This window comes from Saccopteryx bilineata, chromosome 1, assembly GCF_036850765.1.
Source record: "Saccopteryx bilineata isolate mSacBil1 chromosome 1, mSacBil1_pri_phased_curated, whole genome shotgun sequence".
NCBI lineage: Eukaryota > Metazoa > Chordata > Mammalia > Chiroptera > Emballonuridae > Saccopteryx > Saccopteryx bilineata.
The window spans coordinates 134,925,382-134,938,146 of record NC_089490.1 but is presented as its reverse complement, the minus strand read 5'-3'; the positions used below and the strand labels follow the sequence as shown (position 1 = coordinate 134,938,146).

General features: G+C 37.8%; 1 protein-coding gene across 3 annotated transcripts in view; it reads left to right on the top strand.

Annotated features, from left to right (window-relative positions):
* The first annotated feature begins 8,780 nt into the window (after window positions 1–8,780).
* The window catches only part of ADAM28 (ADAM metallopeptidase domain 28), a 77,675-nt gene continuing 73,690 nt past the window's right edge, over window positions 8,781–12,765 (top strand). For all 3 annotated transcript variants that reach the window (XM_066267301.1, XM_066267293.1, XM_066267311.1), the window contains exon 1: window positions 8,781–8,925. In XM_066267301.1, the coding sequence (XP_066123398.1) occupies window positions 8,874–8,925 (52 nt within the window). In that variant the 5' untranslated portion in view covers window positions 8,781–8,873. The remainder of the gene's footprint in view (window positions 8,926–12,765) is intronic.

The following is a 12,765-nucleotide window of genomic DNA, read 5'->3' as shown; positions in this document are numbered from 1 at the left end:
AGCTATAGTAATGGAAGGAATATATACATTATATATATATACATATATATATATATAATTTACAAAGTAGTAGTACCACATATAAAGTTTATTTTTCATAGCCTTCGTATTCACAATTGTATGTTTCTATTGTTTTGTGGAAACATATAAAGTTAAATTAAGAAAAGTAAGAGAAAGCAGGATCCCAGAATTTTCTAGACTGACACACTGGGAATATTCTTACAAAACAGAAATGGTTATGGATTGATTTGTCTTAACTGAGACTATGGCCATACAAAGATAACAGGATGTAGAAAATATCTTGGTGACTCATCTATTCTCAATAGATGTTCTACAGTGTATTCTATATGGAAGGTATTCCTACTCCAAAATAACACATCAAAGTCTAAATAAAGTTGACTTCCTATGTCTATTTCTTTATAGAATACTTTAAAGCTAGTTCTTAACACACTTTGGAGACTTAAAGTTTCACCAACACTGTAAAATTTACTTTCTCTCTGTTATTAACCCTACCAAACCCTCAAATCCAGATCTAGTCTCACTTTCTCCTGCAAGCATCCATAGTGCAGAAAATAAAATTAAAAGTCATTTTCTCTAGCTGTATTATTTTACAGATAAGAAAAATGAGATAAGGAAAGGTTAAGTGAATGGACTAAAGTCACATAGTTGGTTGCTCTGAAGCAAGAAACCAAATCTTCAAATCAAAATCTATTCCACTTTCTTGGCTTCCTCACTGTCCCTGGTGAACTTCTCAGGCTTTGAACATGACCAAATAATGAAATTTAGGAATAGAGTGTTTTAGGACATGGGTGAAATGTTCCAGAACTGGCAGTTCCCGAGCTTTGTCAGGAAGTGGGTCTTGTTAAAAGCCAGGCCCAGCTGTCTCAGTTGGTCAGTTTGAGGGGGTGAGGATGGCAATTGCATCGAGGACGTAGCCACCTTCTTGTCCACATGATTATAGCTTATAGTTACTATCAGGAATCAGTGTGTAGTTCTAGAACACTTATTTTGAAATCAGGCCTATAAATGGGCTTCAGGGAGTCATTATCTCCCACATGAAAATCTGTGCAGAATTTTGTGTGTGTGTGTGTGTGGGGGGGGGGGTTGTTGCTGTTTTGTTTTTTTTCATTTATCTGGGGTAAAGTCCATTGAGTGTCTCAAATTTTCTAAGGGTTTTCTGAACTGAAGAAAAGTTAAAATTACTGACCTAGACTTTCAAGGGAAGTGAATCCTGCTATAAAATTAAAAAGTTGGTCCTTTTATCTTTGGTACGCCTGGCCTTTCCTTTCTATAGTATTTTGCCTTCATTAACAATTCAGTACTCTGTCTCCTTCAACACCTCCCATTTCAGGTGCTCAGTGCTCTCATGGTCTTTTTCTCCCTCTTTAAAGCTTATCTTTAAAAAAAATTAAAATGCTTTATTCTTTTTTTTTTTTTTTTTTTTGTATTTTTCTGAAGCTGGAAACGGGGAGAGACAGTCAGACAGACTCCCGCATGCGCCCGACCGGGATCCACCCAGCTCGCCCACCAGGGGCGATGCTCTGCCCCTCCGGGGCACCGCTCTGCCGTGACCAGAGCCACTCTAGCGCCTGGGTCAGAGGCCAAGGAGCCATCCCCAGCGCCTGGGCCATCTTTGCTCCAATGCCAATGGAGCCTTGGCTTCGAGAGGGGAAGAGAGGACAGAGAGGAAGGAGCGGGGTGGGGGTGGAGAAGCAAATGGGCGCTTCTCCTATGTGCCCTGGCCGGGAATCGAACCCGGGTCCCTCGCCCGCCAGGCCGACGCTCTACCGCTGAGCCAACTGGCCAGGGCCTACTTTATAAAATTTATAAAGCAGAGTTACAGCAAGTTAAAGCATATAATAATTATTATTTACCAAGTACTTTATGTCATATTTTCACTAAGTTTGGCAGAATAAATCTTTATAAAACAACTTACTAGTTAAAGCTATTTTTTTATTTATACTTTGGTTGCTCTGCTACCACCCACCATGAAAGCTGGAACGCCCACTAGTGGGCGGTAGGGACCAGGTTGACTACCACTGCTCTAGAGGATCATGTTTGCACAAAATGCCACCTGACATTTATTTGAAACAAACATTAGCGGCTGAAACAAAGCTAGAACAACGAACGATAAGGGGCATAGAATATGATTAATATGCATGTAAAGATACTGAACAATCCACAATTCACTCTGAGATCAAGTTTTAAGGAGACGTGATAAAGAGAACTATAAATTAATCATGACTCACACTGTGATCTGGTATAAACCACATCCCCTGTGTGTAAACATGGCATGCTCCATTTCTCTTTCCCACCCAGAAATGGTGAGAACAGCTGGTCTGGAGAAATTTTTCTTGTAATATGAGCTTCTGAATTCTATACTTTTTTTTTTTTTTTTTTTTTTACATTAGCCTTGCCTCCAAACATAAGGTCTTCAAATCCTGTATTTACCACACTGTTGCCAGGTGGGGCCAGGGGTTCGGTGCTCATTTCTCTCAGTCTACACTGACAGCTCTGTTGCCCGGGACCTGGTCCGTTTCTGCCTAAACTAACAGGTGATAAATTCTATAACTGGATCAGAGGTTTGCGACAACAAAACCATGGGGTTGAGAGACAAAAGTACTGAGTTTATTTCCTGCTTTGGCATTAACTGATAGTGGGAATTTTTTAAAAAGCAACTTGGCCTTCCTGACCTCAGATTTCTTAGGAAACTTAGTGGGTTTGGCTCAAAAACCCTCTAAAGATTCTTTCTACCAGACTAGTCACTCTGTAGCTCTGATACCTGATATATTCAGCAGTATTTTTGCTGGGGTTAGTAACTGTGTGGACCTCATTCAATTTAGTTGAGGGCCTTAAGAAGAAAAAGATCAACCTTCTCTGAGAAAGAGGCTATTCTGCCAGTAGATGAACTCAGTCTTTGAGCTGCAACATCAAATCTTCTAGGTTTCTTGCCTGCTGGCCCACCCTACAGATGTCAGACTTGCCTGTCTCCACAACTGTGTGAGGCAATCCAGGGAATAACTGAAAGTACAATGACTAAAGACAGAAACTAAATAACATGTGGGAAAGGAATGTTAGCTGGAGAGCTGGGCTCTAGACAAGGGCTTGAGTTTGTTTTAGAAAAGCAGGTTTGAAGCAATATACAGCCATCACTTCCTTTAGATCTAGTTACCTTGGCATGAACAAGCTAATGTGAAAAATGACAAATCCAGGCGACATGAACTAAGAACCTTAGTGTCTTATGTGGGGTACCTTATGGTGGGTTCAGAGACTAAAAATAATTCTTCATTATTGATCAGTTTCCATCCAGTGACAAAACAATTGTTTTAACAGACCAATCAGAATCCTCTTCTCACTCTGTTAAATATCTTGAGAAGGCATGATAGCCTTTCAACCTTGTAAACCTGTAGGAGCTACTGAATGATTTTGAAATGGGAGGGTATAGAAAAATAGAATGAGTTTCCTCCTAATAGTGTGCTTGCTATGTGAGCTCAAATGGATGACTAACAACTTATTTAAGGTTAATATATATGTATGTTTGCTATATCAGAATTTTATGATAATAAATGGAATAATGTTTTATACAAATATTTTTTCAAAATCTTTAAATGCATTCATTTGAAAAATACTACCAAATATTTATTGGTCACTTACTCTGAAACATGCACAGTTTTAGATGCTGGAGACACTTTATTGAACAAGTTTCCTCAAGGAACTTACATTTTAAGTAAATAAGAGTAAGATTATTAAAAATAAACAAACAAATAAATATACAGGTTATGGCAAAAGTAGGTTAAATTACAAGTCATCATTTTGTAAAAGATAAATCATAAGTAAGGATAGAAAAAATAATAATAATATGACAAATAATGCAAATAAATAATTATTAATTAATAAATAAATTGTAAGAATAAACAACTTTGTGTACTCACATCTGTAAATCTAGTTTTGCCAACCCCGGTATAATATCTAATACTAGTAGGGGAAAATGGGCAGTGAGGAAAAATAAAAGAGAGCTATAGGTTGTGCTGGGGAAGAGAAAAATAGAAACTTTTGACTAGGTTACATCTCATTAAGAAGGCAGTCTTAGACCAAATACTTAAAATAGTTAACCATTCAAGTAGATATCTGAGGGAAGAGCATTTCAAGTAGAGGGAACAGTAAAAGAAAGTGCCGAGGCAAGTATTTGCCTGACATAGCCAAGGACTATGGAGTAATCTGTGTAGCTAGATGAGAGTGAGCAAGAAGACAAGCTCAGAAATCAGAAGGAACTGAACGGTGGTGAGTGCAGAGTATGGAAGTGCAGGTCCTGTAGAGCTTTGAAGGTCATTGTAATGGAGATGAAGTTGCGTTTAATTGAGATGGTGAAGATTTTAAGTCAGCCTGGATTTTCATGTGCAGGCAGACCATGAGAGTAAACATAGGAAACCTCTTTCTACCCATGATTATAAATAACAGGAATGAGATCTCTCTGTGGGAGTTCAAGTGTGAAATCAAAACATTATAAATCAAAGTGGATATAAACAGAATGCCTCCAGAGGAAATGTAACTGCGACTAGAGGTATATGTGTTGTAGTGTCTTATTTGTCTTCTATTTATTCCATTGGTGAGGGATATATTCTAACTCTAAGGTGATGGGTATAGTTGAACACTCTCACCTGTCACCTGACAGATGAGGTCGACAGCAGTTTATGTCATATCCTCATGGCCCAGGGTTGGAGAATGCTCATGCCATGCCCAAACACACAAAGGCTGTACTAGGGAACTGAGTGAATAACTAGAGGCTGTGGGAAGCAAGTAGTAACAAGGGGATAAAATGCCCCTGGTCCTAATGGGAGTATGTGATTGGCTTGTTTGAACAACTCACAGGTTGGCAGGAAACTGGAGCTCATTGCTCAGAGACAAACAGGACCTGTGCCTGGTCCCTGTGATAAAGGAAGGTGTTTGACTAGAGGACCTTATCCATGGGAGCAGAGTAAGGAAAGAAACTTGTGGTTAGACCAATGGAGACCTTCTTGGTTTCCTACAGATGTAAGGGCACATGTAATACTGGGCCTTAATTTTATACCGGAAAGGAAATGGGAGAGAGTGTGTGGGTCAGTAGTGGAGCACAGAAAATGTACGGATTACAACTATGAAGCTAGACAATGTCTATTCCTATTCTACCTGGAAGACAGAGTGCTCTGCCACCCTTTGTCTGCTAGTTAAGTACAGCAGATTATGTAAATGGTGCCTCTGTTTGATGGGATTCGATAAATCTTTTCTTTTTATTTAGATGTTGTACATGTTATTAACTAAGAACCAAATGGAATGTAGCATGGCTTAAGCAGATAGCTAGTAATTCAGGAGCAAAGGAGTTATTGCCTAATTATAAAATTAACACCTAAACAAGAAAGTAAACTCTTATGTAAATATAGTACTTGAAAGATGATGACAAAATCTCTCAGCTTTCTTATGTAAAAATGTATTTACCAAGCTTAAAAGCAAATAGCGTTCCTTCCTTTGTATCACATTATCTACTTACCACAGGTGGGAACATGGTAAATTAGAATAGGAAACTCTAAGTCTTTAAATTGGTTTTGGCTTTCAAAGACTAACAACTCTTTCTCTTTCTTCTAAGACTCAGTTGCTCATGCCTTGTGTTCAGAGGCTCTGTTTGTTTAATTAAGAGCGATTTTCTTTCAATCATTAATTCAGTGTGCAAATGTAGATCCAATAGTTACTAAGCACTATGTTGGGGAATTGTGGGTATAATGATGATTAATATATATCTTAAAGGAGATCTCAGTTTAAGGAAGGGAAGGTCAGTCAATAATTTTTGAAAAGATTTATATATTTTTGTGTTTATTTTGCATAATTTAACCATCATAAGTAATGCTAACCACTACTTAAAAATGAAGAAAAGAGAAAGGAGTAAAAACATATTTCCCAGCAAAAACAAAAACAAAAAATCCTTTCTAAATATTTTAAATTTTTTTCTTGTTTTTATGTTTACTCTGAATAGCTTTTAAAAGTTCTTATTTAATTTTGAACATTTAAAAATAATTATATTGCTTTATTTTCTTCTTAATATTACAATGTAAAGTTTTCCCATAATATTAAAATTATTGTACAGGTAATTTTAAATTGGCTTAATATTTCATTGAGTAGGTATGTAGTAGGTTACATACCCATCTTCTTATTTTTTGGATATTTAATTTTAATATTATCTTTTATATATAATGTAATTAACATATTGATGCATAAAACTCATTTTGTATTTTAAATACTTTTCTTAGAATGATTATCAGTGGTTGAATTTTTTATTTAAATATAAAAAGTGTTTAAAAAATTTTAATTTGACAATAGCTAGTCTTCTCCTATGGGTTACTTTCAAAGTTCATACTTTGTTCTGTCCCTTAAGTAGTGATAGAGCTATGATCAGATAAGTTTTCAGTACATGTACAATAGTGTATGGAGTGAGAGAAGGACTGTGTTCAGCCATATTAAAACTCGAGTTTGTTAAATCCCACAACATATCCCTTTTAGCATCACTGGGAGCAGTTAGTCTTGTCGACTTGTGCAGTGCATTACTGGGTCAGGCAAAGCAAAGAAGGCAGAGCCTCAGTTCTCAATGACTCTATAGCTGTCTTTGGAATGAAGGAGTGGAACCTCTCTGTCCATTCCAGAAGCAATTGTAAGAGCATGGCAGTTTATAAATATTCAAATAAATAAAAACATAAATTGAAGATCCAATGGTTTCAATATTAGTCACACATAATCAGAAAAGACCTATTGCCTTTGATTTCAATAATACTTCCTTTTTAGACCTGTGGTAAAGATTGACACATGGTAATATAAACAACTGGCACATGCTAGTCACCCAGTAGCCACTGTTTCCTTCGTTTCCACTTAGGGAAGACCTTGCCCTGAGTGGGGCCTTGGAGATGGTGAATGAATCATCCCTTCTTCCTATTTTTAGCCTTCAGCATTAATACCATTTTTTTTTCTTTCCACATGACATTCTTTGAAATAATCAAAATGGAAAGCAGAAAGAATAGTGAGAATTTGGGGTGGAAAAAAAGATTTTTTGTGAAGTTCTTTTAAGGAAAAATATAGTCTTCCATGTGTGTAATCCCCTTCTGCCCTTAAAGACTAGGTACCTGGAAGTAGAGCTATTGGGGTCCTGGCATGTGAAACAGTTACCATGAAGTCTTCCTGGTGCTTCAGTAACTCACCTGAGGCAGTGTTTAAGACATTGCCTCTTATTCATATAATTCAATGGTTCTAAGTAATTATTTTTGAAGACATTTTGAAGCCATTCAATGAAATAAATATCCAGAGAACACAGCAGGACAATTAATTAATTTAATCAGATTCAATCTACAAATCTGAGGAAACTACCCATAATTAGGTCTTTCTTTTTCATCCTCCCACTCCCATGTTTTAGATCCATATACTCCTCAGCAGGAAGAGGAATCTACCATAACAACAACAACAACAACAAAAAAGATGTTTTGCCCTGGCCGGTTGGCTCAGCTGTAGAGCGTCGGCCTGGCGTGCGGGGGACCCGGGTTTGATTCCCGGCCAGGGAACATAGGAGAAGCGCCCATTTGCTTCTCCACCCCCCCTTCCTTCCTCTCTGTCTCTCTCTTCCCCTCCCGCAGCCAAGGCTCCATTGGAGCAAAGATGGCCCGGGCGCTGGGGATGGCTCCTTGGCCTCTGCCCCAGGCGCTAGAGTGGCTTGGCTCTGGTGGCGGCAGAGCGACACCCCGGAGGGGCAGAGCATCGCCCCCTGGTGGGCAGAGCGTCGCCCCTGGTGGGCGTGCCGGGTGGATCCCGGTGGCGCATGCGGGAGTCTGTCTGACTGTCTCTCCCCGTTTCCAGCTTCAGGGAAAAAAAAAAAAAAAAAAAAAGATATTTTAAACTTTGTCTTCACTTCCTGTTTATCTTTGTTTTCCCAGTAGTCCCTTTCTGAGGTGTGCACTCAGAAGAAAAACAGGACAGAGTATCATACTGTGCTATTATGGATTCTTAGCTCTAAGAAATGCCTCCCAAATCACCAGTAAAAAGGCAATGACAATCAAAAGGCTAGATCCTCCCTGATAAGTAATCCTTGTTGTTTGCCTTCTCCTTGGTACTGTAGGACCCTTTTACTATTAATCTCCTCAGCCAGTATCCCTGACAATGATTTCCCAGTGAACTGTGCTCCCTTAATGAGGAAACTAGGATCTGGGAAACTTTGTTGAGTGCTGCCACAGAACAATCTTTCAAAAACTACACATTGCTGCAGTCCCTAGGGAGGCTTTCTTTACACCTCTGGGCTTCAGTTTCCTCATATGGAGAGCTGAGACCTACATCAAGAAAGTTTTGTAAGAGTGACACTATAAACTATGCAGTGACAATGGTATCAGGAATGTATTAAAGGGAAAGAGATTTCCCAGTATCTCAAAAATTACAATATATAGGAATTACACAAGTTGGAATGTGAATTCAAAGCAGGAATGCCCTTACCTGCATCCAGATCATAATAAATACATTCATCAAGATACATGGAAGCCATTATATCATGGTGGCTTATTAGGCAATAGCAATACATTGGAAATGCACTACTTTGGAGTGGGGAATGTGGGGAAGAATAAAAGAGAGACCATAGCTTATGATAAAGGAACTTAGAGCCAGGAGGCAGCCAGAACTTCCGCCTGCTGGTGCCATTGTTGCAGGACTGGAGCTTCAAGGTTGTGCAACACCTTCAGTAAACACTTCCTTAAGCTGAGACAAGAATGAGTCTGGAAGTTTTATTCTGTCTCACTTGAGAGGTAGCAGTGAAAGACCAAGCAGGGCACAACTGTGTGAGTGAGAAGGGCAACAGCACACTCCTGGGATCGCCCAGGATGCTGCAAGGGCTTCTTCTGGTGGCTGTTTTCTTCCTTTCTTCAGTTCCAGGTAGGTGTTTACCTTGTTTTAGGTTCTATTAAGTACATCAGTGAACTGCTTGCTGTTCATCTTCTCCAAATGTATTTGTTTAGCAAATTTTACTAACTATTAAGGCAGGCTGTAATGTATTGTTTACAGGCGGGTGGTTAATTGATGTAAACATACAATGTAAATGAGAGGCAAGGCAGTGTCTTTAATCAATATTTACATATCTGATCTGAGAATATGGAAATCAAATGGAAGATTTCATTCAGGATAATTTAAATAATTAATATGATCTTTGAGTCAAAAAACAAAATTCATCAAAACCCACGATGTCTTTTTTTTTTTTTTTTTTTTGAGAGAAAGGAAAGGAGAGAGAAGGAGAGAAGCATCAACTCATTGCTCCACTTAGTTGTGCATTCATTGATTGCTTCTGGTATGTGCTTTGACGGGGCTCAGGCTGGGGACCTTAGTGCCCAAGACAAAGCTCTGTTGCACTACTAGCCAGGGTCCACCTTTTCATTCTCAGAGCAGGAAATATGCGGTTGATTTGACCGGGTATCATTGTTCAGAAGGCTTTGGAAAGTATTTGCTATGATTATTGCAACCAATTGGCTTGTCCTATACCTTTTAAGCTCACATTTTTATATTTACTTTTTTCATTTCTGGTGATAACAAATATGACTAATTAGAAATTAATACTTGACCAGTTTCACTTTGTAAAACACTGTGATATTACTTGATCAAAACAATGTTGCTAAGCTTAACTTAATCATTGACTTATTTTTCTGGTCATATCAAATTTTTAAGAACTTAAAGTAGAAGAACCGTAGTTCTCAATAAATAATATTTAGCATCTCTCTTCATTTCTAATAAATTCTCCAGTTAGATTTTGGTTAAATTATATTAGATAACACATTTCCTTAGCCATTTCTATTTCTAGCGCTTAAAGAGCCACATTAGCTTTAGTACCTGGGAATTCTTCCTTGGTCAACCTTTTCTTGGGCTTTAAAATGCTTGCTGTGACCTAGGAATGGGAACTGATTATCAGCAAGAAGAACAGGGCTGGGAAGAAAAGCTTCTCCTTCCCCTTGCACTCACTCAGTTCTTTGTTATTAGGTGTGACTTTTTCTTTCTCCTCTGGTTTCTAATTTGTTTTACAGACTTGGTGAAAGTTTTACTTAATATCTTTAAATATAGAACTGTGCTAGGCATTTAAGTTATGGACTTATAAAATTTCTACTTTTTGAGTCAAACTTATATAAAAATATTTTTCTCCAATAGTCTCCAAACATATTATCACTAAAAACTCTTTGGGAGCCTTTACTTGGTTGAAAACCTAAGACTCGGGTCTTAGCTTCATCCTAGAGCATAAAGCTCCAGCTGCATCCATGAACAGAATCACAGCACTGGGACTGGTCCACAGTGTAGCCTTCTTGGTGAAAGTGGGCATGCAAACGAGTTCTGTTCCTGGCTGTTTGCTTCCACTACAACTTCATGGCACCCAGAGAGCCATTTCCTTAGAAGCCATGCCTAAAAGTGTGACATCTCTGAGTACTTGGTGGTGAAGACAGAAGTTCTGAAAAGTGGCTCTTGTGAGAACGGGGGGATGGACAGAAAGCTGCCCACCTTATTTTCCACCTTGGGCAGGCATCTCCCCTCATTTTTTCTGTACCGTATTCTGTTTTCAAGACTCTCCTTCATCCATGATATTGTTTACGATAGATTTATTTCCCAGCCAGAATGTAAGAGTAAAGCAATTTTCCTTTCCTTATCTTCGTTTGTTTGATTGATTGTTCTCATCACCCAAAGAATAAATATGCATTTTTCAAACCATGACCTTTGTCTAGTCCTCATACACATGAATGGGGTAAAATCAGGCCAGCCGTTTATAACAAGCTAAATAAACCCCTGAGAAAAATAGTAAGGGATCATAGGAAAAAAAATATTTAAAAGGATGTGTCAGTGATTGGGAATGAAAAACTAAGTGCACTAACAATGGAAAAGGTCTTTATTATATTCTAGCACTTTTGAAATTATTTTATTTCAAAATAGTAATTCTTTCTTGCCCTTATAAGGTGACTATAAGACCCTAAGGAGTACATATAGTTTCCTTCTAAAAGCCAAAAGATAGGCTTAATAAGGATGTATTTTTCTCTCAGTCTTTGTACTCACTTTTCTCACTTGAAGTTTGAAACTGAAGGCAATTTAAGAGGCACAGAGAATCCCAGAATTTGTCAGTATCATCATATAATCCCGATTAGGACTTCATATCATGTACTCAGTTTGGAAAGACATTGCTCTAAACAGCTTTGAACATATATGAAAACATCAATATTATGCACAAATGTACTAATGTGCAAAATGGTAACTTTTAACTTTTTAAAAAGTAATCAACATAAGTCATTATGTAATCCAAACCAAAATAGCAGATTTCTTTGTGTTGATCTAGCTTTGTTAGTGGAAACTAATCCAGTGTATATGTGTTGTGGGAGAGAGAAAGCAAGCTTTACAATGAATTAGCACAAACAGATAGTGTTACAGCTCGGATCTGTAATGATCCTTGGATGGCAGTTAGTGTGTTTGTTCCACAGGCTTCAAACTAATTGTAACCTGTGCCATCCAGCGGGGAGGAGGCTGGACTGTCTCCATCAGCCTGAAGGATGAATGAGCCAAACAATATTAAGGTCTTCTGCGTCTCTCTAACTGCTGTGTAATTTGTTATATCTCAAATCACACTCCTTCAGGGGCCTTCTTGGTTTCAGAAAAGTAAGGGCCACCAACAGAAATTCTGTCTGTTTTCTTTAGAGAATGTCTTATGTTGCAAGAGTTTGAGAAGAGCTAGAAATTGTTCATTGCTTTTTTTTTTAATTTCAAAATTTAGAAATTAAATTTAATGGGGTGACGTTAGTAAATAAGAACACATGGGTTTCAGGTATACATGCCCATGGTATGTGAACCATTCTGTTGTGTGCCCATCCCCCAAAGTCAAAACACACTCCATCACCATATATTTGGTCCCCTTTACTCCTCCTCCCTCTGGCAACCACTTCACTTATATGTCTGTGAGTTTTAGTTTTATATCCCACCTATGTGTGAAATCATATAGTGAGAGTTTTAAAAAAGTATTCTGGTTTATTTTTTTATTGATTATTTTGTTGGCCATTTGGAAGTGCTTCGCTATCAAAGAGCTGAAAATAAATTTCTCCACTAATTTACATATTTCAACTCCATGTTTGAAAGTCAGTTGTTAATTTTGGATTTCATGAAACATTAGAATTTAGATACTAACCAGAAGCATGGAGATCAGTGTATATATTAAAGAAAACGTGTTGGTTGGATTGGCCTGTTCCTTACTCACCACTTATGGATGGGGAATGTGCACGTGTTATTACTTTATATTTTCACTGAAAGAATCAGTTGGGTAAATATTATTTTATGACTTGAGGGAAGCCTGGATAGTATTTCCTGTCACAATGGTGTGTATTCTGTATGAAGACCATTTTCCATAAAGCATTTTTAAACGAGTCACTCTGTTTGCAACATTGGTGAATATGTGGCTTCATGAACTCTGTATTAACAGGACTAATGGCACTGATTGGGTGCAATTCCCCAGCCAGCATGTTTGCTGTGTGGTACGCCTGCTGGCATCTGAGTTACAGAAGGCTACAGAGAACTGTGTTTATATCTTTAGTTCATTTCTGGCAGAAGTAATTTTCTAACCTCTTGACATCTTATTATTTTGAGATAATTATAATTATAAAACTTTTCACTCAATGGAAAGACAACTTTTCTTTCTTTCTTACTCTCTCTCTTCTTTTCTTTCTTTCTTTCTTTCTTTCTTTCTTTCTTTCTTTCTTTCTTTCT